The following is a 27,623-nucleotide window of genomic DNA, read 5'->3' as shown; positions in this document are numbered from 1 at the left end:
TGTATAACCAAGGGTACTGGAATATCACTATCGATTATTGTTGACTCTGACTTACAGGTAAGGATGTTGTATGAGGTGAAACCATTGGAAACAAATGAAATATTGGATCAGGCAGGTTGCATAGTAAACAGAAGTGTTCTATGCATGCAAGAGGTAAATGACAAAAAATTGTTCTTGTGTCTGTGGATAATTTTAGTGCCAAGGATTTAAGGTTAACAAAGGAGATGTAGATCACTAATGTGGATATCCTGGAGGAGGACGAGTGGGACACAAGGGGTATCAGCCACAGATAATAACCAAATGCCACTGAAACTGTATTATAAGGGAAAGTGAACACTTAAAAGGGGGGGGGGGGGGGTGTGACAAGGAACAAATGGAAGAGTTACTGTTGGAACTTTGAATTTGCTTTCTCCAAAAGGACCATGGCCACCAATGTATATTACACAGCAACGAATACCAACAGGGAACAAATTCCTGGTTTTCTATAAACTGATTTTGGAGGCATTCATCAATCTGTAGCTGAATGATGAGATCATTGAGGAAAGTGATAGCCTGTGGGAGGTCAGAATTGTTATTATGCCCAAGAAATCAGCAGATGGATCACGAAAATATAGGTTTTATTGTAATTACTGATAACTGAATGCCAAGACTATAATGGATGCCTACACTTTGGTGAACATTATGAAAACTGCAGACAAATTAGGTCAGTGCAAGTATTTTTCAATGATGTACTTGGAGTAGCTGTCATCAGCTAGAAGGTGCTCTGGAGTACTCACAAAGAACAGCACTTTCTTTGCCATGGGGACATTCTCAATTGAGGAGTATGCATCTAGAGTGAAGAATGCACCTGTGACATTTCAGACGTTGTTGGACAGAGTTCTTAGAGGACTGAAACCATGTCAATGCAAGGTGTATCTGGATGATATAATGATCTTTGTGACTGATATGGACCAGCACATGCAATGCATATGAGAAGCATTCCTGAGACTGAAAGCCACAAATTTAACATTGAGTACAGAGAGGTGTAATTTTGTTTTGGAAGAGGTGGCATATCTTGGCCACATAATTAGTAAGACTGGGGTTAGGACAGACCTGAGGTTGATTAAAGCCATGCATAAATTTTCTGTTCCTGCATCAGTGAAGGAACTACATTCATTTCTTTGAATAAAGAATTATTATAGGGAATTCATAAAAGGATTTGTAGATGTTGCCAGGCAATTGATGCAACTCCTAAAGAAAGGTTCAAAATTTGTTTAGTCAGAGGACTGTCAACATGCTTTTGACAAACTGAAAGAAGCTTTGAATTCGAATCCAATCTTAGAATTTCCAAATTTCAACAAGGAATTCATTCTATCATGTTACGCATCCAACCATGTACTTGGCTGTGTGTTGTTTCAAGAAATAGATGGCATAGAGCACCTGGTACCCTATGCATTAAGGCAAATCAACTCAACAGAGAATAGTTATTCCATGATGGAAAATGAAATGTTGAGCCTTATATATGGTATCACTTACTTCAAGTATTATTTCTATGGGAAAAAGTTTCAAGTGATAATGAATCTTGATCATGCAGTATTGAAATGCTTGGTGAAGTTGAAAGAACCATCTAGTAAGGTAGCATGATGGGGAGTACAATTGAGAGAGTTTGATTTTAAGGTTGTGCATTAAGTGTGAATGTAATGGACACGGATTAAGTAGGAAAGTAGTAGTGTTACAGACAGGAAGTAATGAGCTTAAGAAAGGCAGACAGTGCATCAGACAGATATTGAATGTAAGTAGTTCACTGAAGAGCACTGTTTTGTATACAGGTTGGGTTGCTGTGTGGAGAAACTAAGTTGGCATGAGTGGTGTGGCAAAGCTGAGGAATAGAACATAACAGGAGGCATTTGATCATGTTTTAGTAGGTCAGGGGGATGAAAGTCAACTAAAAGGAAAGGGGCAGAGGGATACTTGTGTAAGAACAGGAAGCCAGACATGGGTCAAAGTTTATGGAATTGCACAGCAGACTTATGTTGGATAAGAGTACCATTTCAGAGGGTACCTGAAGTGTTAGCACCATTTAAATTGTGCCTGGATGATGTTTTAGATCCTTTCAACAAAACACAGGAATGGAATAAATATGTACTCTTAATTAAAGACAATTTTTCAAGATACATGAATATCATCATCATACCCAAGCAACAGGCAGCAACAGTGGTGCAAATCCTAATGAAAAATTGGATACAGAAGTTCAGAGAGCTGAGAAAACAGTGACAGATCACGGACCTATCCTTGTAGTCCTGTAACGGCTTCCCAGAAAAGGCCGTTTGCTTGATAAAAATGATGTAGAAAATTTTATTTTTTTAATCTTATGTATATAGTTGAGAGTACGTTGAATCCAAGTTGTCGACCTCCAAAACCCTAGGGACAACTTTTTGTGGCCAAAAAACCAAGAAATTTTGGCACTTTTTCCAGGTTTATGCCTATTACTCAGAAACTACGCACCCTACTGAAAATGTTACCCTTATGAAAATGAAAGAACATTAAATTTTGCGTTGAATGACCTATTTAAAAGTCAAAATCAGTGGAGCTGTTTGGCCATTATCAGTTTTCAAAGTTTGTTCATTTTAACCAAATTGGCTAGAAAGTTGGCTCCAATGCCTGTAACTCAAAAATGGCTCCTCCAAATGAAAAATGTCAAGCTATCAGAGTGGCAGAGCATGAAATTTCATGTTACAAAAGCACCTAGTTTTCCAGTTTCAGGCACTATTAAGCATTCATACACTTGAAAGTGAAAGTAATTCCAATGTTTTTTTTTTTTTTTTAATTCAATCTAAACTCTAGATAAATGGAAAAAAAGTGTCGCTTTTTCACATGCAATGATGTCTGCAGTAAGGCCATGGTTATTTCTATCTTCTCTATTGCTTGATCTCAGTATATTCATGTACAAAAGATTCAGATCAGGACTTATTGTCAAGGCTCTAGTGCAATTGGATTCGCTCCTCTGTAGAAGGAAGCTTCCCTGTTTGAGGAATCCTGGACTAAGTCCTGAGCATCTAACATAAGTAGTGAAGTATTCATACAGCTCATCTCTCATGATGCTGATTTTAACATCTGCATGATTGATGGGTTGAAAACTTTCCATTCCATGGGAGAAATCATGGCAGTCTCTCCCTGCACCACTACAGAGTCTGAGACAAACAAGAATCGGGAAAGAAGACGTTCAACTTCTGAATTTTTGTCCATCCAAGTGATGTTTCGCAAAGGAGAACAAAGTCTTCTGAAAGATCTTCTCATTTAAAGACGCCAGGTTCTTCATCAGATACCATTTTCAATGAAGGTACAAATGCTGAAGTTGCACGGAAGAAGTTTCTTGCAAATAAGAGCAACAAGAACCTTGATTTTTATCCTCATCAGGAAATTTGAGGATGGAGGTATTCAAGTGCTACAGGCAGAAGAAGATGCTGATTCATTAATTGTGGAAACAGCTGTTTCCCAAATTGCTGAGTCCAGCAGTGTGGCAATCATAAGCGAGGATACTGGTGTGCTTGTTCTCCTAACAGTTCGAAGAAACACATAAAACAACCTGTATTTCCATACACCTGGAAGAGGGAGATCAACTGGAGTGTGGTACTCCAGTAATTCTTTCAATTTTGATCCTATTTAATAGCACAGGTAGGAGGGCAGCTGATGTTAGCACTGTATGAGAATTCCAACTGCATGATTTTGGATGAGCTCAGGTACAAGCTTTTTGTAAAGTCTGCAACATGAAAGGCTACAGCCAACATCAGACACAGGAAGGTGGCATTTATTGCTGGCCTAGCATCAAGTTCAATCTTGGCTGGGGAAGAAAACTGATCCATGTCAGTGGGGCTGGAAGAAAAACTTATTGAGATTGTTTCCTGTGATGATGATGAAAGATTAAGCATCACACACGGTTCTGAAGATAGTTTTTGGCACAAGCAAAACAAGATGCATAGCAGTATGTGGATGTTGCAAATCTAGACTGAACTGCTACTCAATGTGCAAACACTTTTGTGGCTTATCTTGTGAGGATGCACCAGGAATTGGGCTCAACAAGGATGAGGAAGAGAGAGAAGGAATATTCCAGGATGAGGAAGCTGGTGGAGATGTTGCTATGGATCTATGGAGTCGAAATTTGATAAGATGTTAATGTCTGATATTTAAATTGTTTTGCCCTTTTATTTATTCATTGTACAAATTTTATGTTACTGATATATAAACACATACTGACCATTACTGTGTACTTGCTTCTCATTTTAGTAAGCCACTCTTGTCAATTAAGTCATGGATAAAAAGGAATAAAAATACACATGAATGAAGAAAATTAGAAAGATATACATTGAAAAACATATCTGCTCATTAGAGAGTACTCTTCTCACTGGGACTTTCATTTCATTGAATAACTTTGACTTAAAAGAAAAACAACAAAATGAAATTATTTGGGCTTTCATGTGTACGGCCTCTTAAAACTGAGAAACTAGACCCTTTTGTAACATGAAATTTCATGCTCTGCCACTATCATAACTTGACATTTTTCATCTGGAGCTCTTGTTATTGAGTTACAGGCATTGGAACTGACTTTTTAGCCAAGTTGGTAAAAATGAAAAAACTTTGAAAACTGATTACAATCAAACAGCTCCACCAATTTTGACATTTAAATAGGTCATTTCATGCTAAATGTGATGTTCTTTTATTATGGTAATGGTAACATTTTCAGAAGGAAGTATAGTTTTCGAGTAACAGACAAAAACCTGAAAAAAGTGCAAAAACTTCTTGGTTTGTTGGCAACAAAAAGTTGTCCTGAGGGTTTTGGAAGTTGAAAACTTGGGTTCAACATGTTCTCAACTATATACTCAAGGTAAAAAAATAAAATTTTCTACCACATTTTTACAAGCAGAAAGTGCCCTGTTATTGGACTATTATGTCAGATATTTTCAAGGAACTGTGTAAGATTTTGTGTGTGAAAAAACTGAGGATGAGTCCTTTATGTCTTCAAGTTACTGGGAGAACAGAAACAGTGCACAGAAGTATAGTGAGGGTGCTAGGATACTATACGGATCCACACCATTTTAATTGGGATGTTAATGTAATGTACGTGGTCACAGCATACAACTAAAACAGCAAACAAGTACAGTATTGTCACCTTATGAGGTAATATATGATCAACATGTTAAAAAACAAGAAGGATAAGAGATTAGAAACTGTAAAAGAGTCAGTGAGAGTAATACGGGAAGTATGGAACAGTGTGTACATGGCTATTACCAGTGACTAGAAAACCAAGAAAAAGCAGTGAAGCATAGATCAAGAATGATGCAATAGAATGTTGTCCAATGGAAATGGCATTTTCTAATACTCCAATTGGGAAGACAAAAAAGATTTTGCAGTGTTTCAAGGACCACATCAAGTTGTGGAAACTACATCACCTCTCAATGACAAGATTCAGTTGCCGATCAGGATGACAGTTGTACACGTGGGACATTGAAGCCATTTCAGAAGAGTTTGTAAGTTAAACAAGGAATATTGTATTTGGATCAGAACGGAAGAGTGAAAAAAGAAGATATCAGAGGGCAAGCAAGACTTTTTGGATGAACAAATAAGAAGAAGTCTGTATGCATTAAGGCCTACGAGATGAGACTAGATTTGTGTTTTATATTTGTTAAGTATAAATATAGCATAAGGTGCAGGGCAGGTGGGATGAACTATTATGTGACTGTAGAGGACTTTCAGAAGAGGAAAGGGTAGAGGATATCCCTGTCCTCAGATTACATATGTCAGAAGACAAGAATCCATGTTGCTGTTCATCATTGGGTTAGAAACAAGTACCAATAGAGCAAAGGGTTACATTTCAGTTTCCTTTCCGGTAGCTGGGAAGCAAATTAATGGTACCAATGTCACATAGTCCACATGTATACCGTTAAGTGGAAGATGCTGAAGAAGTACGTGAGGGTAAAAGTGCAGTGGCTGCTATTAATTACGGAGGACAAGAGCATGCATGTAGCTGCAAAGTGTTACAAAGGTGAGGTTACTGTTCATCAAAACAGGGTAGTGGGCAGGGGCGATGGCAAAGTGAGGGGGACATGGGGGTATAACCCCCTCCCCCTCCCCCCCCCCCCACCCCCAATGGCGTATCATATTACACTGGATAAATGACTTCAGAAATCAGTGAATATATTACTTCAACAGATCCAGAAGGAGAGCTGAAACTACAGAAGAAAAAGTGGGTCAATGAAAGTAAAAGATATGAAACAACAACTGAAAATTTAAAGAACTGTGACAAGCAGTTTTTTCCCAAATGTGTAGGTTTTACTTTAAATATTTGGGACTATTTCTGCCACCACAAGTGCTCCTGAATGATGCTTCTCTACTTTGAGACAAATAAAGACTTATTTGCGTAACACAATGGGGCAGCTGAGAGTAAATGGATTGGCTCTTCCAAATATCCATAAAGAAAGAGATATGGACATTGAAAATATCATTGACATATTGAGTAAAAAGAAAAAGAGATGAAAGAGCATGACAAATTGGGCAGAAGATGAAAATATCCAGTGAATTTTGTTACAGAATTTTTCTTACATTCATGTCAAGTTCAAGTGTTTACATTCATGTCATCTTCTGTATCCACAAAATTAATGAAAACTTATTTGTTGTAAGTTCACCTTTTTTATGGTTTATGTAATCTATAAAATCTACCATGTTAAAATAAGTTTTTTTCCCCCTGAACTCCTAAACAGTTACCAAAAACTACTTTAAGCAACACCAAATTTTACCAATTTGTCGGTGGAGGACTCTCCTTTTGTTACATGATATTACATTCTCCCAAACCCCCTCCCCCGCACTAACCCCCCCCCCCCCCCTTGATCAACTTCTAGAATCACACATGGTAGTGGGAGAAATTCAGAACTCACACACACACACACACTCACACAGGAAGCCTTTGGGTACCTCAGCCACGCTGCTGTTGCCTGTATTGAACCACAGAGGGGTTCCATAATGAAGATATTTTGTAACTTCTGGCTGTTTGTCTGGCACCACATGACATCCCCCTACACTCTTCTGGCACCAATCTTCTGGCATGCCATTTTCTATCCTGTTTATTATTTCTTGTTGGTACACTCCTGGAAATGGAAAAAAGAACACATTGACACCGGTGTGTCAGACCCACCATACTTGCTCCGGACACTGCGAGAGGGCTGTACAAGCAATGATCACACGCACGGCACAGCGGACACACCAGGAACCGCGGTGTTGGCCGTCGAATGGCGCTAGCTGCGCAGCATTTGTGCACCGCCGACGTCAGTGTCAGCCAGTTTGCCGTGGCATACGGAGCTCCATCGCAGTCTTTAACACTGGTAGCATGCCGCGACAGCGTGGACGTGAACCGTACGTGCAGTTGACGGACTTTGAGCGAGGGCGTATAGTGGGCATGCGGGAGGCCGGGTGGACGTACCGCCGAATTGCTCAACACGTGGGGCGTGAGGTCTCCACAGTACATCGATGTTGTCGCCAGTGGTCGGCGGAAGGTGAACGTGCACGTCGACCTGGGACCGGACCGCAGCGACGCACGGATGCACGCCAAGACCGTAGGATCCTACGCAGTGCCGTAGGGGACCGCACCGCCACTTCCCAGCAAATTAGGGACACTGTTGCTCCTGGGGTATCGGCGAGGACCATTCGCAACGTCTCCATGAAGCTGGGCTACGGTCCCGCACACCGTTAGGCCGTCTTCCGCTCACGCCCCAACATCGTGCAGCCCGCCTCCAGTGGTGTCGCGACGGGCGTGAATGGAGGGACGAAAAGAGACGTGTCGTCTTCAGCGATGAGAGTCGCTTCTGCCTTGGTGCCAATGATGGTCGTATGCGTGTTTGGCGCCGTGCAGGTGAGCGCCACAATCAGGACTGCATACGACCGAGGCACACAGGGCCAACACCCGGCATCATGGTGTGGGGAGCGATCTCCTACACTGGCCGTACACCACTGGTGATCGTCGAGGGGACATTGAATAGTGCACGGTACATCCAAACCATCATCGAACCCATCGTTCTACCATTCCTAGACCGGCAAGGGAACTTGCTGTTCCAACAGGACAATGCACGTCCGCATGTATCCCGTGCCACCCAACGTGCTCTAGAAGGTGTAAGTCAACTACCCTGGCCAGCAAGATCTCCGGATCTGTCCCCCATTGAGCATGTTTGGGACTGGATGAAGCGTCGTCTCACGCGGTCTGCACGTCCAGCACGAACGCTGGTCCAACTGAGGCGCCAGGTGGAAATGGCATGGCAAGCCGTTCCACAGGACTACATCCAGCATCTCTACGATCGTCTCCATGGGAGAATAGCAGCCTGCATTGCTGCGAAAGGTGGATATACACTGTACTAGTGCCGACATTGTGCATGCTCTGTTGCCTGTGTCTATGTGCCTGTGGTTCTGTCAGTGTGATCATGTGATGTATCTGACCCCAGGAATGTGTCAATAAAGTTTCCCCTTCCTGGGACAATGAATTCACGGTGTTCTTATTTCAATTTCCAGGAGTGTATATTAGGTAAATAGGAGGTGAGGTATTCGTATTTCAGACAGTGCAAAACAAGGTGAACGGCATTTTTTCAAAGTTTAAAGATAGTGCATTATTGCAAAAGCATTCAGGAACTTCTGCAAAAACATTCTTTACTGTCTGCTATGTTCATGCTTCTTTGCTCAGTTTCACAACAAAGCTTGTACCATCTGGAAACAGGACTAATTCTGCCTCCAGATTCAAATAAAATGGCAGATTATTAACATAAAGCAAGAACAATAAGACTGGAACAATAATGAGACAATGATCAAACTCCGTGGGAGCCCCTTTATAATTTCTTCCAATGCAAATAATGTGGTGTCCCTCTTTCTATTACTCAAACAGCCTAAGGTAACTTCAGCATTCTGTTTCTTAAATAAGAAGTAAACCACACATTTGTGAATTACATATTCTACAAAAATTTAACTTTGCTAATAGAAAGTTATGACAGTGCCTTCAATAAGTCACAGTAGATCCTAAAAGGTGATGCTCTCCACAAGATTTTATTATGTGGTCAGTAAATGTATAAATAGCAGATTACATAGGATAGCTCTTTTGAAATCAAAACAGGACTGGCTATGTATCCCACAAATACACAAACAGGTGACAACTCTGGAGTACTTTACCTTCTCAGAAATTTTAGGAAATCATTAAGGAGTGACACTGGGTAGTAGGTATTGACATCCGTGGGCTCATTACAAAGAGTCCTAAAAATGGCATAGTTCAGTGTCGTTGGGAAATCAGCATGACTTAATGATGCATTGTAGAAGTAACTAAGGACATTAAATATTCAATTGTGCAACAATGACCACCACGTAATTTCTGTCTGCATTCATTGTTGCCCCCACACTAACTACAACTACAGTCCATTTGTAAGTCTCTTAGTTTGTGTTTAAATGTCTTTATCTTAATATTAGCAATTTTTTTTCCTGTGCACATGATTTTATTTCAGTTTTGTTGTAAGTCTTACGAGAAGGGTAGGTAAATTAGATTACTTAGTATAGTATGTTAAAAGTCTATTTATGCCAGCTGCACAAAATACTTGATGAAAACTAATAATCACACACCAAAAAAACTGAGTTGAAAATGGTGTCCAATAATAAGACACTGGGCTGTTATAATACCTACACCCAATTTCCTTTTCTCTCAGGAATTCTAATATGTATCAGCAGAAAACATTCAAATCAGCTGAGGAGGCTGCAGAATACTCGTTTTCTGAGGATATACAGGCAGATATGGTCGCATTACCAACTGATTTGATGAACTGACAGTTGAGCAGAGTTTCAATGATGATGAAACAGGGTGTCCTATGGTGTAGGATACTCCAGGGACAGTAGGAATCAACATGCAAGAGGGAAACAACGTTCCAAGCTATTCTACAGCCTCTTCATCTAGTGCCAAGGAAATTTAAGTTCAGTCACAACCACAGAATCGTTCTTCTAAAAAGAAGATGAGCAAACGAATGGTAAAATGGTCTAAGACAAATCCTAATTACAGTTCCCGCAATATAAATAGTCTGGCAAAAACTAACTGTGAAAATATTGTGAACGCACTACAAGGTTATACGTCACTGGACATTTTTGAGGAGTTGCTTACTTCTGAGTTGCTACATAGCATTATGGAAGAAACTGAAGAGTATGAAGAATAGTGGAGAAACAAGTCATAGTATTCTACCTCAGTAGATGAACTGAAACTTTTTACTGGGTTCTTAAATTTTATCTGGATACCGCGCATTGCCAACCAGAGAAATTATTGGTCTGAAGCAGATGATCTGATCGTGTCCCTTGTAAAAAGTGCTACACCATGTAATAAATAACATGAACTAAAAGCAATGCTTCATTTTGTAGATAATAATGAAGCACATGCTAACAAAAGTGATGGAGGGTTCATGGTCAGAAATTTGATTGTTGCTATGAATCCCCCACTTCCAGTAGTGGGGAATTTTTTATGAAAATCTCTCGATCAATGAAATGAAGGTCAGGTACTAAGGTTGTCATTCTCTGAAGCAGTTTCTAGAAGGGATAAATTTTGGGCTTTGTATGGAAGGGGTGGCTATTGTCATAATTTTGATTTGTTTTGTTGGAAGGACATCTCTGAAGATTCTCAGCCTCTGGGAAATTGAGCCGTGAAAATAATGCTAGATCACATCATTGACCCAAATGGCAGTATCACAATATTTATACATAACTTTTTTTAGTTCATATTATCTATTTGTAGAACTAAAACAGATGGTGTTCCATGTCACAAGTACATTAAGACAAAACAGAACTGCTTTTTTCCCTTTCAAAGCAGATAAAATCTTAGCAAAAAAGATCAAGAATATTATGATACCAATTACAACAATACAAAGCAAATCACCATGGCAAAGTGAAATGACGACACCTGTGTTTTATTGGCAACAAATTTTGAACTAATTGAGCCTCTGGTATCGGTTTCTAGACAACAAAAGGGACAAAATGAAAAGAAGCTCGTCAAATAGCGTTATCTTATGAGTCAGTACAACAAATATACCAGCAGCATAGACCACAATGACTGGTTCTGGAAAAAATGGTACTGGACAATTTTCATTAGAATTGCTGACATGGCTGTGGTAAACACATTTGTACTCCACAACAGTGTATCTCAGTAGGTCAAAAGCATCAAGGATATTTAAAGGTACAGTGCCACCACAAATCTGAAAATTAAGCAAATTGCAAGAAGAAACATTGACAGACCAGTACCACTGTGGACCTCTAGGAAGAAAGTTCTGGATACTGTGCAGCTGGATGCGAGAGATCACATCATTGGAAAAAGAGACAAGCAAAAAAGATGCCAGTACCAAAATTTTTCAGGAAAGCCTCTAGCATTTTATGCTGAATGTGGTGTAACTTTAGGTACTCCTTGTTTTATAAATTTTCGTAATTAACCGGAATTCTCAATGAAGTGGTTCAGTTGTAATTGTACCATCTAACTAGCTACTAATTTCTCTGAATACTTTCTTTCCAACATTTAGATCAACAATAATTAGATACAGCATTTTTAATAAGTGTAACTCACTGAGGCTGTAGGTTCTAATCACAACTATCCTTGTTCACCAAGTGTGTGACTGATGTGACTCCATTTACAGGCTAACTACAGACTTTCATAAATTATTTCTCATAATCTTTCAAGAGCACTGAATTTATTTTGTAATTTGAGCATGTAAATAAATCTTTCCCACTCTGAAACTTAGTGTTTTGTTTTTAATTTATCTCCGTAAAAATAGAGTGGAAAAAAAACCAGAAAAGTTGAAGAAAGAATGTTTTCTTTATAACACACCATAAGTGCCCAGTACCCTATTTATAGGACAGTGATTATTTTTAATTCTGTTAGCGGGAGTCAATTTAAACTTGAGCTGTATGTTATTTTGAAACTTTTAAACATTTCCTCAAGAAATTTTAAAGAAATTTTTACTAAAAAAATTTTGCCATGAGTTACTTCATTGAGTGTTCTCTGTGTTGCTTTCTCTTCCAAACTATTTGTACCAGTTTTTTACATATTTTTGAGACTTTAATTATTAAAAATATTTGCTGTGCATGAACTTTCTTTTGCAGTGCTCCCATTCCCTCTCATAGAAATTACTGTCTTTTTCTGTGGCTTCTTCCCATTTCTTTAGTTTATTACCTAATCTGCCAGTTTCTGACAAGATGTGCACACTCTCAGATTTTTTACAACTTTTCTTAATATGTTACATTACTGTATGTAATAAGAAAATATATATGAGTCATTACTTGTTACAACTCTTTTTTACATGTCCTATTTTCATTGTGAAGAGACTCCAATAACTGTAGTGATCCCCAGTTTTTTATAACTTGCCTTTATTACATTTCATTATCTTTTTGGTAGAACGGCTTTCAAAAATGGAAACAAATTCATTAAGAAATATGTTGATTTTGCAGATAACATTACATTTACTGTAAATTTCAAAGCAGTTAACACGTTTTAACATTCTTTCTAAAACCTTCAGTAGTTTTGGCATTAACCAGCCCCACTGTTTTATTTCCGAACTACACGTAGAGCAAAGTTATATAATGTGACTAAATGTGCATGATGATTTGATAATTAATTTAACACTGGATAGGCAGGTATCTCTTTAACATCTGCTTGTTGAGTGAGTATATTATCAAGAAGGATAATACTATCTGGAGTAACTCACGTAGGAATATTAATGACTGATACCAAATTATAAAAGGCTAAAAGCACCTCTACATCACTTTTCCTGTCTGATTCCTGCAAGAAATTTATATTAAAATCACCATAAATTAATAATCCTTTTCTTTTGACTGACAGAGCATGATCATTAATCAAATTTTTTAATGAAAATTTCCCCTTTACTCAGTAGAGAGCTGTTTACAGCAGCAATCACATTTCACAATAGTAACTCACAAGCAAATGTTTCTATATCTCGATGTATAAAGAATTTCCTTGTTTCGACATTTTTGTTTTATTTCCCTTTTTTGTGAATATGACAATTCCTCCTTTATCGATATCGGATGTACATGAATATACAGCTAACTCATAATCACTTACTTTCCCATTTTCTATCCCTGTAGTTATTTCTTTCTACCTATTAAGATTTTGCAAACAAATTAACAGTTCAATTACTTTATTGTCTATTGCCCTAATATTCTGATGGAGCAAGTTGATTTCTTCCTCTATCATTATAAGACAAACTGAGAATCTGTGAATTTAATTTCTTTTAATACAGCCTCCTGAATTCAGTATTTGACCTAATGTCAGTGTCTCACATGACCCCAATAACCATGGGGACTTGTCTGCATGTGCTGGTGACCTCCCTTATGTTTTCTGCTAATAGATCTGCTAACTTGATTAACTGATAACCAGTGGCTTTTACTTGCAGACGGCTAACAGCCTTTGAATGAAATTACACTACAATTGAACAGGAAACCTTTAAAAAAGTGAGGATTTAATCCAAGAATTACTATCTATTAAAAGGCCAGAAAATGACTGTATGTTCAGATCACAAATCTACTGTAATGTAAAGTATGTTGTTGCACAACAGATTGTATTGGACATTGTTTGCTTCAGTTTACCAATATGGTGAACAGGAAGAGATGAAAATTCAGTGACTGACACCTTATCAAGACTGCCACTGAAAGTGAAAGATTAGGCATGGGAGTCCCCTCTGAAAATCAGTTTAAAGTATGATATTTACAATGAAGGTAGCAAAGAGATGAAAATACTACGGCAATACAGAAATACAAGCAGGGACTTAATCTGATGGTCAGGAAAAAATAATTAAAAAAAAGACATAGGAATTAGTACGAAGCCCTAGAAAATAAGCAAAGGGCATGAAATTTTTACATCATGAGGACATACTATTTAGTCATTTAGAGGCAGAATATTGGTGAATATGCATATGTGAGGACTCTGTAACATCCATAACTGGATATATCCATATGGGATCCAATCACTTTGGGCCCACCAGGGACCTAAGTCAAATGAAGAAATAGGCCTACCAGATAAAGGATTGGTCACCTGCAAGACACATCATGCTAATACCATGTAACCCTGCTCTGGCTTTGATGATGACCTAATTTCAATAAGAAAGAGAGTTTACAAGTTTCTTCAGGTATTCCACATCCAGCTGAAGCCACTCATTGACTGTAACATCATACCAAACTACCAAATTGTTGGGATCCTCTCCGCTATAACAAGACAAATGTCTTGATTTGATTTCTGTTACATCTCTGTTTTATTTATTTACTTTTCCCATACTCATAATAACTCTGTGATATGGCATATTATCTTATTTAGTTTATCCTTCAACTCCACAAACATGTTTCCATTTCTGGAAGTATTGTAGTCTATAGTCCCAAAATAAAAATTTGTAGAGGCATTTGGGTTTCTGAATTCCACATTGCAGCCTACTTAGCAAAACTTGCTGCAGCAGTCAGAGCTTCTAGAACTAGCTGGTGATGTTCCATGGCCTGTAGACCTAGTTGGTGTTTCCTCAGTTACTGCTCCCAGTCTTCTTTCACCTTAGCAGGAGTTGTACACCCTTAGAATGTATACTGAGCTCATATCTCATACCTCCTCTATGGCCATCATATCTCATACCTCCTCTATGGTCACTCCCACTGATTCTGAAAGCACCAGTCAAGCAAAGTAAACTCTTGATTTTCTCACTTGACACTGTGAAAATCATGGGTCAATGTAGAATTAACTCGAGGAATGCCATAGCAAAATGTGTTGGGTTCCTTGCAGTTAATGTTGTTTATTATTGATCTGGCAGACACATTAACAATAACCTCAGACATTTTGAAGATCATACGGATAACTATAATGAAATAATATTTGAAAAAAGCTGCACAAATGTTCAATTAGTTTATGATAAGATTTCAAAGTGGTTCAATTGGCTTTTAACTTTCAAAAATGTAAATTTGCACATTTCACAAAACACGAAACATGTAGTAGTACAATTTTGTAGCAAGACTAGTTGATATACTTCCAAACTTAATATGAAATGCTCATAACTCAGCCAGGTACAGATATGAAATATTAACGTTAATGTCTGCCACTACACTACCCCCTTGGAGAAAGCAAGGCATCATCCACAAATTGTGCAGGGAGCATCACCCTTGAATCACAGTGGGAGGAGAAGGTGCTGTACAGAATGCGTTCAGAACTCTGGTTGAGGTTCTGCTTCCAGTAGAGGTTGTACCCGAGCCACAGGCTGTGACTGGTTGTGCTTTGCTTGCATTTGGGCAATTCTGGCAACACAAAGGCTGGCTCAACCATGTTGATGGATACAGTACTGGGTTTGCCATTAATAGAAAGATCTATTGTTTTTTCACTTCTGCCAATAAGCCAACAACATGACGGCGGACTATGTACGGCAGTGTCAGTACCAGCTTCAACCCCCCCTGGATAAAATCACATGCATTCATGTTTGTAGCTCACAGTGCACAAAGATTTGTGATGTTCCATGCATCGATGCTGGGCATGGTCAAATTGCATCACCTGTTCTGTCCATTGAGAATTGAAGTCTGTTTGATTGTGTCCTCCACCAAGACCAAGCATGGACCAATGAACTCACAAGGAAGTTTCAGTACTTCTCCATAAACTAGGCCAACTCGCAAAGAGTCCATGGCAGAGTTTAACAACTGGTGACAGCATTCAATCTTCCATTACTTGCTGGGTGATAGCCTGTAATCTTATGATGTATGGCACTACAGAATTTGCTCAGCTGGGCAAACAGTTCAGATTCGAATTGTTGGCCACAATCTGTTATGTGTGGTGGACAACCAAACTGGGATATCCAGTGTGAGACAAAGGCAGAGGCTTGTGTTTCTGTGGAATATTGTTTACTGATATGGCTTCTGATCATTTGATAAAACAGTCGATCACTGTTAATGGATATGTTTGGCCATTTGAAGGTGGTAATAGTACTACCACATTGATATGTACATCTGCAAGTTGTGCAGTTGTGTCTGGGAAATCTCACATGTGCATATGTGTAGTGAGATGCTTTGCTATGTTGGCATTGAACATGAGCATGAGTCCTGGTTCTACAATTTTTCTACATACTGGGCCACACAAAATGGCTAGCGATCAGTTTAACTGTTGACCTGACACTATGGTCACATAAGTAGTGCATGTTCTCAAAAGTATTTCTACAGACTGAGGAAGGTAAGAATTGACAAGATCTGCTATTCAAAACTTCACAATATAGCTTAACATTTGTGGAAGGGATATCGATCAGTTTCAGCTGAAAGTTGGAAGAAGTGTCTTTCAGAAGATCCTGATCTCCTGGTCTGATTCTTGTGCTTTGGCGAGCTGAGTAAAATCCACTGCATCTCTTATACTTTTCACAGGGGATAGGCCGTCAGCTACTATGTCATTAATTCCTGATGTGTGACATATATCGGTGCTGAACTGAGCTATAAATTCCAATTGGTTGTATTGTCATGGTGAATATTTATTGTTGTTCTGCCTGTAGGCTAGACAAGTGGTTTGTGGTCTGTGTAAATTGCAAACTCTATCACCTACAACTGCATACAAATGTATGTAATAAATTTGTAAGCTATGAGGCTTAGCGTTTTAAAAAGTGTCCATCCGCAGTATTGGGTTAGAGGTCCTTATATTTTTTCTGATTGGTATAGATTACACCAGTAAAAACTGAGAATTGCCAGAAAGCACCACAGTTCTTTTGTGGTTTCGAGCCATGGAATCTTCCATACTGCTTCTACTTTTTCTAGCACCAGTAAAAACCCTGCTGGTGAAATCACGTGGCCTAAAAAATTGATCTCTTGTTGCCTATAAACAAACCTAGCAGTGTTTAGTACAATCAATTATTTGTCCAGGCCTCTAATGATTTTTACTAAGTGCAGTTGGTGTACTACTGCCATGGCTGAAAAAACAAGGATGTCATCAAGGTACTTGAAGCGATAGGGCAAACCTTATAGCACTAAATCTACACTGAGGTGACAGATATCATGGGATACATAGTACTATCATGTCGGACTTCGTTTTGCATGGCACAGTGCAGCAACTCAATGTGACTTGGACTCAACAAGTTGTTGGAAGTCCTCTGCAGAAATACTGAGACATGGCACCTCTAGTGCTGGTGGTGCAGGATTTTGTGCATTAATTGACCTCTTCACTATGTTCCATAATTATTCGATGGGATTCACATCAGGTGATCTGGATGGCCAACTCATTCACTCGAACTGTCCAGAGTATTCTTCAAACCTTACGTGAGCAATTGTGACCCAGTGACATGACACATTGTCATCGAAAAAAATTCCGTCGTTGTTTGGGAACATGAAGTCCATGAATGGCTGTAAATGGTCTCCACGTATCCAAAAATAGCCATTGCAGTCAGTGATCAGTTAAGTTGGACCAGAAGACCCAGCCCATTCCGTGTAATGACATCCCACACAATTTTGAAGCCATCACCAGTTTGCACAGGGTCCATGGCTTCATGGCATCTGTGCCACACTCGAGCCCTACCACCAGCTCTTACCAACTGAAATCGGGACTCACCTGACCAGGCCACAGTTTTACAGCCATCTAGGGTCCAACCAATATGATCACGAGCACAAGAGAGATGCTGCAGATTATGTTGTGCTGTTAGCAAAGGCACTCATGCCAGTCATCTGCTGCCATTGCCCATTGCTACCAAATTTCACCACACTGTACTAATGGAAACATTTGTCATATGTCCCACAATGATTTCTGCAGCTATTTCGTGCAGTGTTGCTTCTCTGTTAGTGCTGACAACCCTACACAAAAACCATTGCTCTCAGTTGTCAAGTGAAGCCTGTCAGCCACTAAGTTGTCTATGGTGAGGAGTAATTCCCGAAATTTAGTATTCTCAGCGCATTCTTGACACTGTGGATCTCTGAATATCAAATTCCTTAATGACTTATGAAGTGGAGTGCCCCATGCATCTAGCTCCAAGTACCATTCTGCATTCAAATGTATGTGAATACCTAAGGGACCAAACTGATGAGGTCATTGGTCCTTGCATTCAAAGTTTGTTAAGTCCCATGGAGCGTCCATAATCATGTCAAAGCCTTTTCACATGAACTACCTCAGTACAAATGATACCTCTGCCAATGCACTGATCTTTTATACCTTGTATATGTGATACTACACTGTCTTTAAATGTGCATATCGCTATCTCATGAGTTTTGTCACCTCTGTGTACAAACCTCTGCCAAGTCAGTGCATCATTTTGTAAGCTGAATATCATGAACTAACTCTCACAGAGTCCAATTGGTGTCATATCTACAGCCACATGAATTTGTGAGTAGTCCTTGGCACAGTATAGCACATTAACAATAGTTGTACCACATAAGGCATACTGGTAGTCTCTTAATAATGATCTGCCACTGTTCTAGCATTAAGGGTCCTCTGCATGGGCATCAGACACCATAAAGTTTTGGCACCAAGTGTATGGGAGACTAACATTGACTACTGGAAGAGTGAATGATGCCTTCCTTCAACATTGCATATGCAAAGAAAGGCACTTCAAATTGGCACAGGATTGTTTGACTCTTGGAATAGCATCACAAAAATGGTGAAAAACTTCAACAGGCAAATATTTGATGCTAATATTAGTCACAATCTGAAACCCTACTTACAATGTTCAAGAGGCAGTATTTAGTGAGGGATTTTGGAATATATTACAACCATGTACATAACACTCCTGTAGGGACATAGTGCACAGAGGCATTTAAGAAACCATTTTTCCATGCTCTAAACGCAAATGGAATGGGAAGAAACCCTAATGAGTGGTAAAATGTCAAGTACGCTCCGTCATGTAGCTTACAGTAGTTTGCATGTTAGTAAGGCCTCTGACAGCCCTAACTGTTGTACACTTGCCTCACAAATTCTTAATGTCACTGCCTGGTATCAACATCATCAGCTAACATGCTGATTACTTCGCCACATGTCAAAATTGTCAAAACATAAAAAAATGTCCAGTAAATATGGGCTCTAAAATGCATAATTTAAGAGCTATGAGAACATGCTCATCTTTGCTGCTATGAAACACATCTCTCCTATTGAACAAATGCTCATCGATCTTCGGTATGAATTTTAGAGGCCATGTTTACTGGACATTTTTTTCTGGTTTTGTTTCATACTACCCCCTCCAAAATATGCAAATCAAACAGCTTGCAATAGAAGAAATGTGCTTCATAGTTTTGAAGAAGTGCTTATAGCTCTCAAGGTATGCAGTTTACAGCCCATGTTTACTAGACTTATTTTCATGTTTTAGTGTCAGGAACCTGTCATCGATGTCCGTAAATGGAATTTTGTTCAATCCAGTATATATCCAGAGTCTTGCCATATGATCTCTTCATTTTTTGTACTTGAGTTTACTGTGAGATTTTCTGTTCTCTTACAGATTTGAGGATTTCATCAAGATATTTGCAATGTGCAACTCCATTTATCTTGCTGTATTTTGTGTTTAATTTTTGTATGGTTAATTTTCAGCAGAAAAAGACTTCTGGAAAGATATTTGAAGGTCAACCTTCTTTGTGAGTGCTTTAAGCAATTTTGTTTTTTTGCTGTTGCTTCATTAAATAAGCATATGGCTAGGTTGTCTGTGAAAGCTAACTTTGTCCCAGGTCCATCCTCACCAGGTTGGTTCCAGAGTCCTTGGATTTTCAATTCTTTCTCATACCCCCATTACTTTGTCTGGACTAACCTGCACAATGATGAGGATAACTGAATGTTACTCTAGTTTTGATGATTAGGGGGTCATAGATTTCACTCATGAATTTAAGTTTCAATCTTGTGTCAGCCAGTATCTGTTTGATTAGCCATAATATTTTTGGGGCAAGTCTTAGTTCTTCTAAGAAGTTGAACACTGATTTTCAGTCAATGGAATCATACACTGTCTTGAAATCTGTGAAAGTGCAAATGACTGAGCATTTCTGATGGTTTTGTATTTTAGAATTGTTTGCAGATTGAAGAGTTGTTCAGTGCATGAATAACTGGGGCAGATGCCTGTCTGGTACTCACCAATTTTGTGTTCTAATTGTTCCTGGGGAAAGCATGATGAGAGAATTTTGTATGTGAGTTGTTGGAGGGGCTAGCTGTTCACATTCACAGTACTTCCTTTCTTCTGGTAAACCTTCCGGGATGTAAGGTCGTGGTCCATGAAACTCTTCAGCTCCTAACGTTTCGTCCAGAGCTGCGCTGGACATCTTCAGAGGGGTGTTTCTCCTCCGGTGAGTCTTGCCGACTGACGGGTCGGACGTCTGAGAGCGACTTATGTATCGTAGAAAGTGGGCGTGACCAGAGTTACACGTGATATGCAGAGATAACCTTTGTCAGAGATAAAACTTAACTATCGATCGTAATCTCGTCACAGATAAAACTGTCTAGCAATTCTGTAGTGCTACTGTCCAAATATCACTAAGTTTCATGGAAAGAAGAGACCATGAAACTTAGTGATATTTGGACAGTAGCACTACAGAATTGTTAGACAGTTTTATCCGTGACGAGATTACGATCGATAGTTAAGTTTTATCTCTGACAAAGGTCATCTCTGCATATCACGTGTAACTCTGGTCACGCCCACTTTCTACGATACATAAGTCGCTCTCAGACGTCCGACCCGTCAGTCGGCAAGACTCACCGGAGGAGAAACACCCCTCTGAAGATGTCCAGCGCAGCTCTGGACGAAACGTTAGGAGCTGAAGAGTTTCATGGACCACGACCTTACATCCCGGAAGGTTTACCAGAAGATATGTCATCCGGTCGTGAAAGCCTTCATAGTACTTCCTTTGTTGTGCAGCGAATGGATATATTCACATTTCTAGTCATCAGAAAGTTTTTCTGTCTGCCAGATGGTTGTGGTTATTTGAGTAAGTACCTGTACAAATTTTGATCCAAGGTTCTTTGGTAGTTCTGCAATGACACCATCTTCACTGGATGTCCTGTTATTGTTTAGTTCAAGTATGTGTTTGTGGATCTCTTCATATGTTGATGGGAATGATTCTGGGTGAATGGAGGGGCAATCCTGTATAGGGAATCTTGTTTAAGACTCATGGTGGTGAAGGAGATCAGAGAAATAACATACCAGTTTCTCACAATTCTCTCGATTAGTTAGTGCAAGTTTTCCGTATTACATACAGGATGTAACAATACGGTACCTACAACTTTGAGGTGTTGTAGAGGGCATCTTGAGGATCAAATTCAGGATTGGAACCCATGTCCAGAGACATCATCCAATGACACTACAGAGCGTTAAATTTATGCACGCACGGGACCTGCCACTAAGCCATCTCTTCAGCAGCAAACATGAGTGTATGGCAATAGACCATAGGTGCAAGTCCTTCCAGTGTTGCTTGTTATTCAGTGATAGTGACTGATTTACATGATCAGCAGTTCTATTGGGGACTGATCTTGCTGGCCATAGGATTACCTCATTATCATGCAGACAGTTCACAGAGACAAGTGCTTTGTGTGGACAAGCATTGTTACATTGAAATGAAATGATTGTATGATACTATTGGCCAGGAGATGCCTAATGGGGCCGTTTGGCCTCCCAATGCAAGTCTTTTTATTTGATGCCACTTCAGCAAGTTGCATGTTAATGATGATAAAATGATAATGACGATAACATGACACCCAGTCCCCAAGCGGATAAAATCTCAGACCTGGTCAGGTCCATAGCATGCAGTCAGCCACACAAACCACTCAGTTAAGGGGATGGGCGTCAAATTGAAAAATGGTACAACGATACTGACACATGAGAGCTAACACAGAATGTCCGTGATGTACTGTTATGTCATCAGAGTTTCCTCAATTACTACAAGCCATGACCTGAAGTTATACCCAATTGCTCCCTTACCATGACAGCAGGAGTAACACTGCTGTGCTTTTCCAGTAGCATTGGAAAAATGGAACCTACTCCATGTCACTGGAATACTTGTCCAAGATGGTCATCCAAAGTAGCACAAAACTGCAATTCTTTACTGAACCCAATAAATTACCAGTCATCAGCAATTCATGCCATATGTATTTTGGTGTTAATGGTAGCCTATAGACAGAACATTAATTCCCTTGTACAGCTGCTGTTAGTCCCTAAGCAATGCTGGGGGATGATGCAGTGTTGCAGTGAGTCCATTACCTGTTCTCAGATGAAAGATACAGATGTAATGAGATTATGATGTGCTTGGTGCTTAATATGGTGATTCTCCCTTGTGATCAGATGTGGTCAACCAGAACCTTGACCACAGAGATGCCTGCCTTCATGTTCCAATGCAGTCCAACATCAGGCCACTGTCACACTGGATGCCTTACAAATCTGGATATTGCATGATTCTACTAGCTGACCAAATTGAGACCCACAATTAGGCCCCTTTAAAACTCTGTCAGGTGCTGATAATGATGTCTCATATGAGTTTGCTGCATGTCTGTGTACTTCACAGTGATCACTCTACAACTGCTGCTGCTCGCATACCTCACATATCATACCAGGCCTGGTAACAATATTGAAAATGAACAACATTCATTCACTGTGCTAACCATTCTATGTCACAGAGAACTGCAAATCTAATCATTTACACATCTGCCAATGGTTTGTGTATATATACAAAGTTACATTAGCATCCAATCACATTTTCTGAGTACTTCACTTCTTTTCTGTCATTCAGTGTGTGTGTGTGTGTGTGTGTGTGTGTGTGTGTGTGTGTGTGTGTGTGTGTGTGTGTCCAACCATCCTCAAGTTACCACATTGTTTTTCTTCTGTAGAACTTACTTACCTTATATATCTTTTGGTTATAATTTTGCTCATATGCTCTTAATGCTTTGTCAACAACACTCTGCATCCACTGATTCACTTTATATCTTGAGAAAAATCCTTCAGCATCTGTCCATTTCTTCACTTGCTTTTTGGCCTCTGCCTTTCTGCAAAATTTATACATAATGTTACATCACTAGCCAAATTAAAACAAAATTCATGAAATAATTAACATTCTACATAACACTCTTACTGTGACGCCTCCTCTCCCCCAATTGTTTTACACAAAGACACACACACACACACACACACACACACACACACACATACGCATACGCACACGCACACACACAATATTACACAATGCAAAGGTAGATTTTAAAAGAATGCACTAAGTATGGCTGGAAGCAAATATTTATTTCTTCAGCATCCTTCACTAGCTGTAAAATAACAAGGGAATCGAAGCTTCCATGCAGATGCAGTTAGCCGCTAGAACATTCATAGTTAGGAACTCTAATAACAAACAGAACATGTGGGTTGGCGAAGAGTAAACAGATAATTTAATCACAGTGTTCTTTGTCAATTATATTATTATCTAAATTTTACTTCTCTCTCAGGAAAAAAATATATTAACTTCAGAATGCTGCTCCAGCTCATGAACTATGTTTTGGTGCAAGTGAATTTTTTATTTGAACTTTAATCTGATGACTAATGTGTATGTTACACGATGAATAAATCCATATTCTAAATTTAGATTTAGTGTTCAGTATCAATTAATTTTGTATTTTTTCTGTGCCCTAGCCAAGCAGGAATATCACAGAAAAGTGAAAGTATAATATGCAAATGGAACAAAATATATATTCACTGATGACATTCTAAAGTTACATAAACTAAGCTCCATGTAAGAAAAATAAATAATGTAAAGGGTCCACACTACCATGTTAAACACAGCCACATTTCATAATAATTTAGCAACTAGTTGCTGTTCCATGGCAGGTATTCAGCTTCCAGGAAAGAATGTGCTACAGCCACACTAAATTTATTTTCTGCGTGCATTTAGCACTCACAATCATGTTTTTCCTGGGGCATAATTTTGTCATTTGTGTTGGACTGTTTCCTTTTGTGTTGGACTGTTTCCTTACATTCTTCTGGAAGTAATTTAGAAGGGTAACTGTTAGAGACTGACACATGAAGTGATACAAGAAGTTATAATGAATCTAGTGCTATCAGAATTTGTGCTTGATTAATGAACTATATGATACCACTCAAATTTTGGCCAGATGTGGATTGGTTTTCATAAGTAAATTATGTAATCCATGTTTGTGAATGTTTTCGAATTTTTATGGCTGTTTGGAACAGTTTTTCCATACATATAATTTTTCATTTAAATATCAATATATTTTCAAACTTTGATCTCAAATTATGAAAATTAGCTGGGGAAATAATCAACACTAAATACTTAAAAATGAGTCTTCCTTAATTTTGCTTTGGTATTTTTACCAATCAGTTTTAAATGCAGACAAAACATATATTCTTGTTTACATTTTTAAATCTTTAAAACTGATATGTAATTGATATTACAACGCAACAGGAGGTTTTTTAATTTTTTATTAATAAATTTTGTAACATTTGCCATTTATTATTGTTACTAAAAATCTTTAAATACATACATATCTTTGGAAAAGATATGTGACTTACATTTGTTAAACGATCCAGAAAATGGAAGTTATCCTATTATTAATTTGACTATTGGTTGTTCTGAATTTTTCTAAAACAGTTACACATCCTATATTGTATTCATTTGGTGGCAATTTTTTCAGTCTCTTTTAGTTTTACACCATTTTGACATAATTTAGATTAACATCTAGGGAACTTCTCTGGAAATGGATACAGACAAAAAAGTACAGTATATTTTGATTTTTGTCTGCAACACTATGAAAATATGTTTAACACTAATCAGCATATGTTTAACACTAATCAGCACCATATTATTGTACTTGGCCACCAACATAAACACATCATGACATTACAATAAACAAACACAATGGTGACTAAGGAGACTGCATCATACTGCCAATGCTTTCATGTTAGTGGTGTATATACTATCAACCCCAATTATGTGCTCACTCACAATAAGCCAACCAAAATGCCCTCACTCCCAGGTACAATAATATTGTTTTGAATAATATCATGTGGAAGTGCTAATAAATAATGATTTATCATTGAAGAATGTACTCCAACCTGTGTCATTTAAAAACTGCTTAAGGAAGCTAAGTGAAATTTTAAATACTGTTTGCCATTACTACTCTTGGACTTACAAATACAGCGCTTTAAAGCAATTTACTTCTTAAGCAATGTTTATAAAATTTATGTTTTAAAGGATATATAAAAAGAGAGGTGCATCATATGTGTGAGCATCAGCTGGGATTAATGTCATACCTTGAGTCTACAACACTTAGCTATGCTTTTACTTTTAGACATATAAATACATGGTATTATACCAATGTGTGGTATGTTTAACTGTCTATAGTAAGAGAAGTGCACCATTCATATGGGCTGCTGCCTGGATTATAGACTATTGTGGCTGGAGTATTAGTAGTTTTTCTATTACTGGGAAATGACACAAAAAGAAATTTTCAGTACTCAAGTTAAAATTATGTATGCAAAATATTGTGAAGAAACAAAGAATCTGGACGCTGAAGGAACACTGGTTTGCATTTGGAAGCTGCAAAGGAACTTTGAGCTTACATGGACTACAAGTAAATAAAAATAAACAAAAATAATTTTGAATATCATAGCACAAGACTAACGAAATACTGGCAAATTAGTAAAATTTTAATTTTTTAAATAAGGTACTTTATAACTGAGTGAACATGAACAGTAAAGAAATAGTGAAGCAATGGAGAGGGTTGTAGATGAAAGCCAAGATGTTTTTGAAAATTTAAGTGACATCAGTCCATGAAAAGCCAGATCAGAGTGATTTTTTTAAGTTATATATTAGAAGAATTATGAAACATGCAACAGAAACGGAATGACAAGGCACAGCGAAAGAGAACAGTCACAACTCAAGCTTAAGGTTTGAAAAATAGGATCTAGATTGGGGGGGAAATGAATCCACCATAAAGGCTAGTAATGAACAAACTAGTAACAGAAACAAGTGTTTCTTTGAACAGTATCAAACAATAGAAAATCCAGGATGGAAAACAACAATTTTAGTGAAGGAAAATTGCTACTCACCATATAATGGAGATGCTGAGTCACAGTTAGGCACAACAAAAAGACTCTCGCACTTATAGCTTTCGGCCGTTAAGGCCTTTTGAGTTACCTGAGACTGCAGTTGTGTGTGTGTGTGTGTGTGTGTGTGTGTGTGTGTGTGTGTGTGAGAGAGAGAGAGAGAGAGAGAGAGAGAGAGAGAGAGAGAGAGAGAGAGAGCATATGTCTGTCTATTGTTGATGAAGGCCTTAATGGCAGAAAGCTGTAAGTGTGAGAATCTTTTTGTTGTATCTATCTGCGACTCAGCATCTTTGTGCAGTATAATAGAAAGAATGTGCAGTATAATAGAAAGAATAACTTTTGAAGTTAGACCTGCAGTCAGTGAAGATCTTTTTAATTGAAAGACACACTGACATTTCTGTGGTACCGGAAACTTTAAAATCTGTGAACTCACCTAAGATAAAAAACACTGCAACTTCAGATATTTTTGAAGAAACATTATAGAAGCAAATATGAACTAAAGCAGAAACTTACATAGGACAAGTGTGCAAGGAAAGCAACACTCATAACTTTTTGATGACAATCAGCTACACTAACAAGACTTCACCTATACCAGAGCACTGTGAGAACTATAGTGCTAGGAGAGTTCAAACCATTTTGCAATTTGAAATTTGTGCTGACAGAATTACTGGCAGTACTTTATGGTACAGAGTCATAAACAGTGTTTGGGAAAGGAAGCTTAGATGATGATTTAGGCAACAGGTGATAAAAATAGAAATCAGAGAAAACAAAACAGTATAAATGAACCTTAACAATAGTCCCCTCAACAGATCAAAAGAGCTGAATGAGATATGAACTTAACTAACACAGGAGCATAAGCTCTTGCAGTATTTTGTCACCTTATGTTTCTCATCTCTATATCTTTTTGTAACTATCTCTCACTATCAACTGATCTTCTCCTTTTTACTAGTCTAATAATCATGTAGTTAACCAGAGGCCAGATGATCTGATTCTCACACGCCAGATGATCTGATTAAATGTATTGAATCAAAAATATTTCTAAGGAACTGAAAATAAGTTAAGCTTATTCTTGTATATGAAATATTATTTGTGTTTCTTTTTTTTAACATTCATTCTTTGTGAATTTCATACTGTTTGCATGAACCAGACATAACTGCTGTTTTGTGCTAGATGAACAAAAATGGATTTGAAATTACAGTCATGTTGGTAAACTTACATGCATGTTTTAAAAAAATTTGAAGTTTTTCATATAGGAAAGACAGACTGAGAAAATGTTACTGTTTATTGTGATTATAGTCAGCTAGTGTTAGCAACACCAGAAAATATACTGGTAGTGTCTTAGTGGACAAAAAGTGTTTAAGAGGAATGAAAATTTATGATTTTTCTAAGCTATGTTACTTCAGTTACTACTGTGGTGTCTTTGTGAGAGAGAGCGAGAATGAAAAGTGACATTTTTCATACCAATGCAAAGTTAAAGATTATAGTCAGGTATGATACATGAAAGATCAGCTATCACATTAAAATATATTTCTTGGTTTAAAATATTTGATTTATTATTATTAGAGACCAGATTATATGCAAGATCAAATAATA

General features: G+C 38.2%; 1 protein-coding gene across 1 annotated transcript in view; it reads right to left on the bottom strand.

Moving 5' to 3' along the window:
- Positions 1-27,623, bottom strand: part of LOC126475380 (cyclic GMP-AMP synthase-like receptor) — a 268,982-nt gene that overhangs the window by 134,422 nt on the left and 106,937 nt on the right. Inside the window, exon 5 of the mRNA XM_050103204.1 lies at positions 22,819-22,963. Coding sequence (XP_049959161.1) covers positions 22,819-22,963 — 145 coding nt within the window. The remainder of the gene's footprint in view (positions 1-22,818; positions 22,964-27,623) is intronic.

The sequence above is a fragment of the Schistocerca serialis genome, chromosome 4, assembly GCF_023864345.2.
Source record: "Schistocerca serialis cubense isolate TAMUIC-IGC-003099 chromosome 4, iqSchSeri2.2, whole genome shotgun sequence".
NCBI lineage: Eukaryota > Metazoa > Arthropoda > Insecta > Orthoptera > Acrididae > Schistocerca > Schistocerca serialis.
The sequence above is the reverse complement of the archived record's forward strand: the minus strand, read 5'-3'. Positions and strand labels throughout refer to the sequence as shown.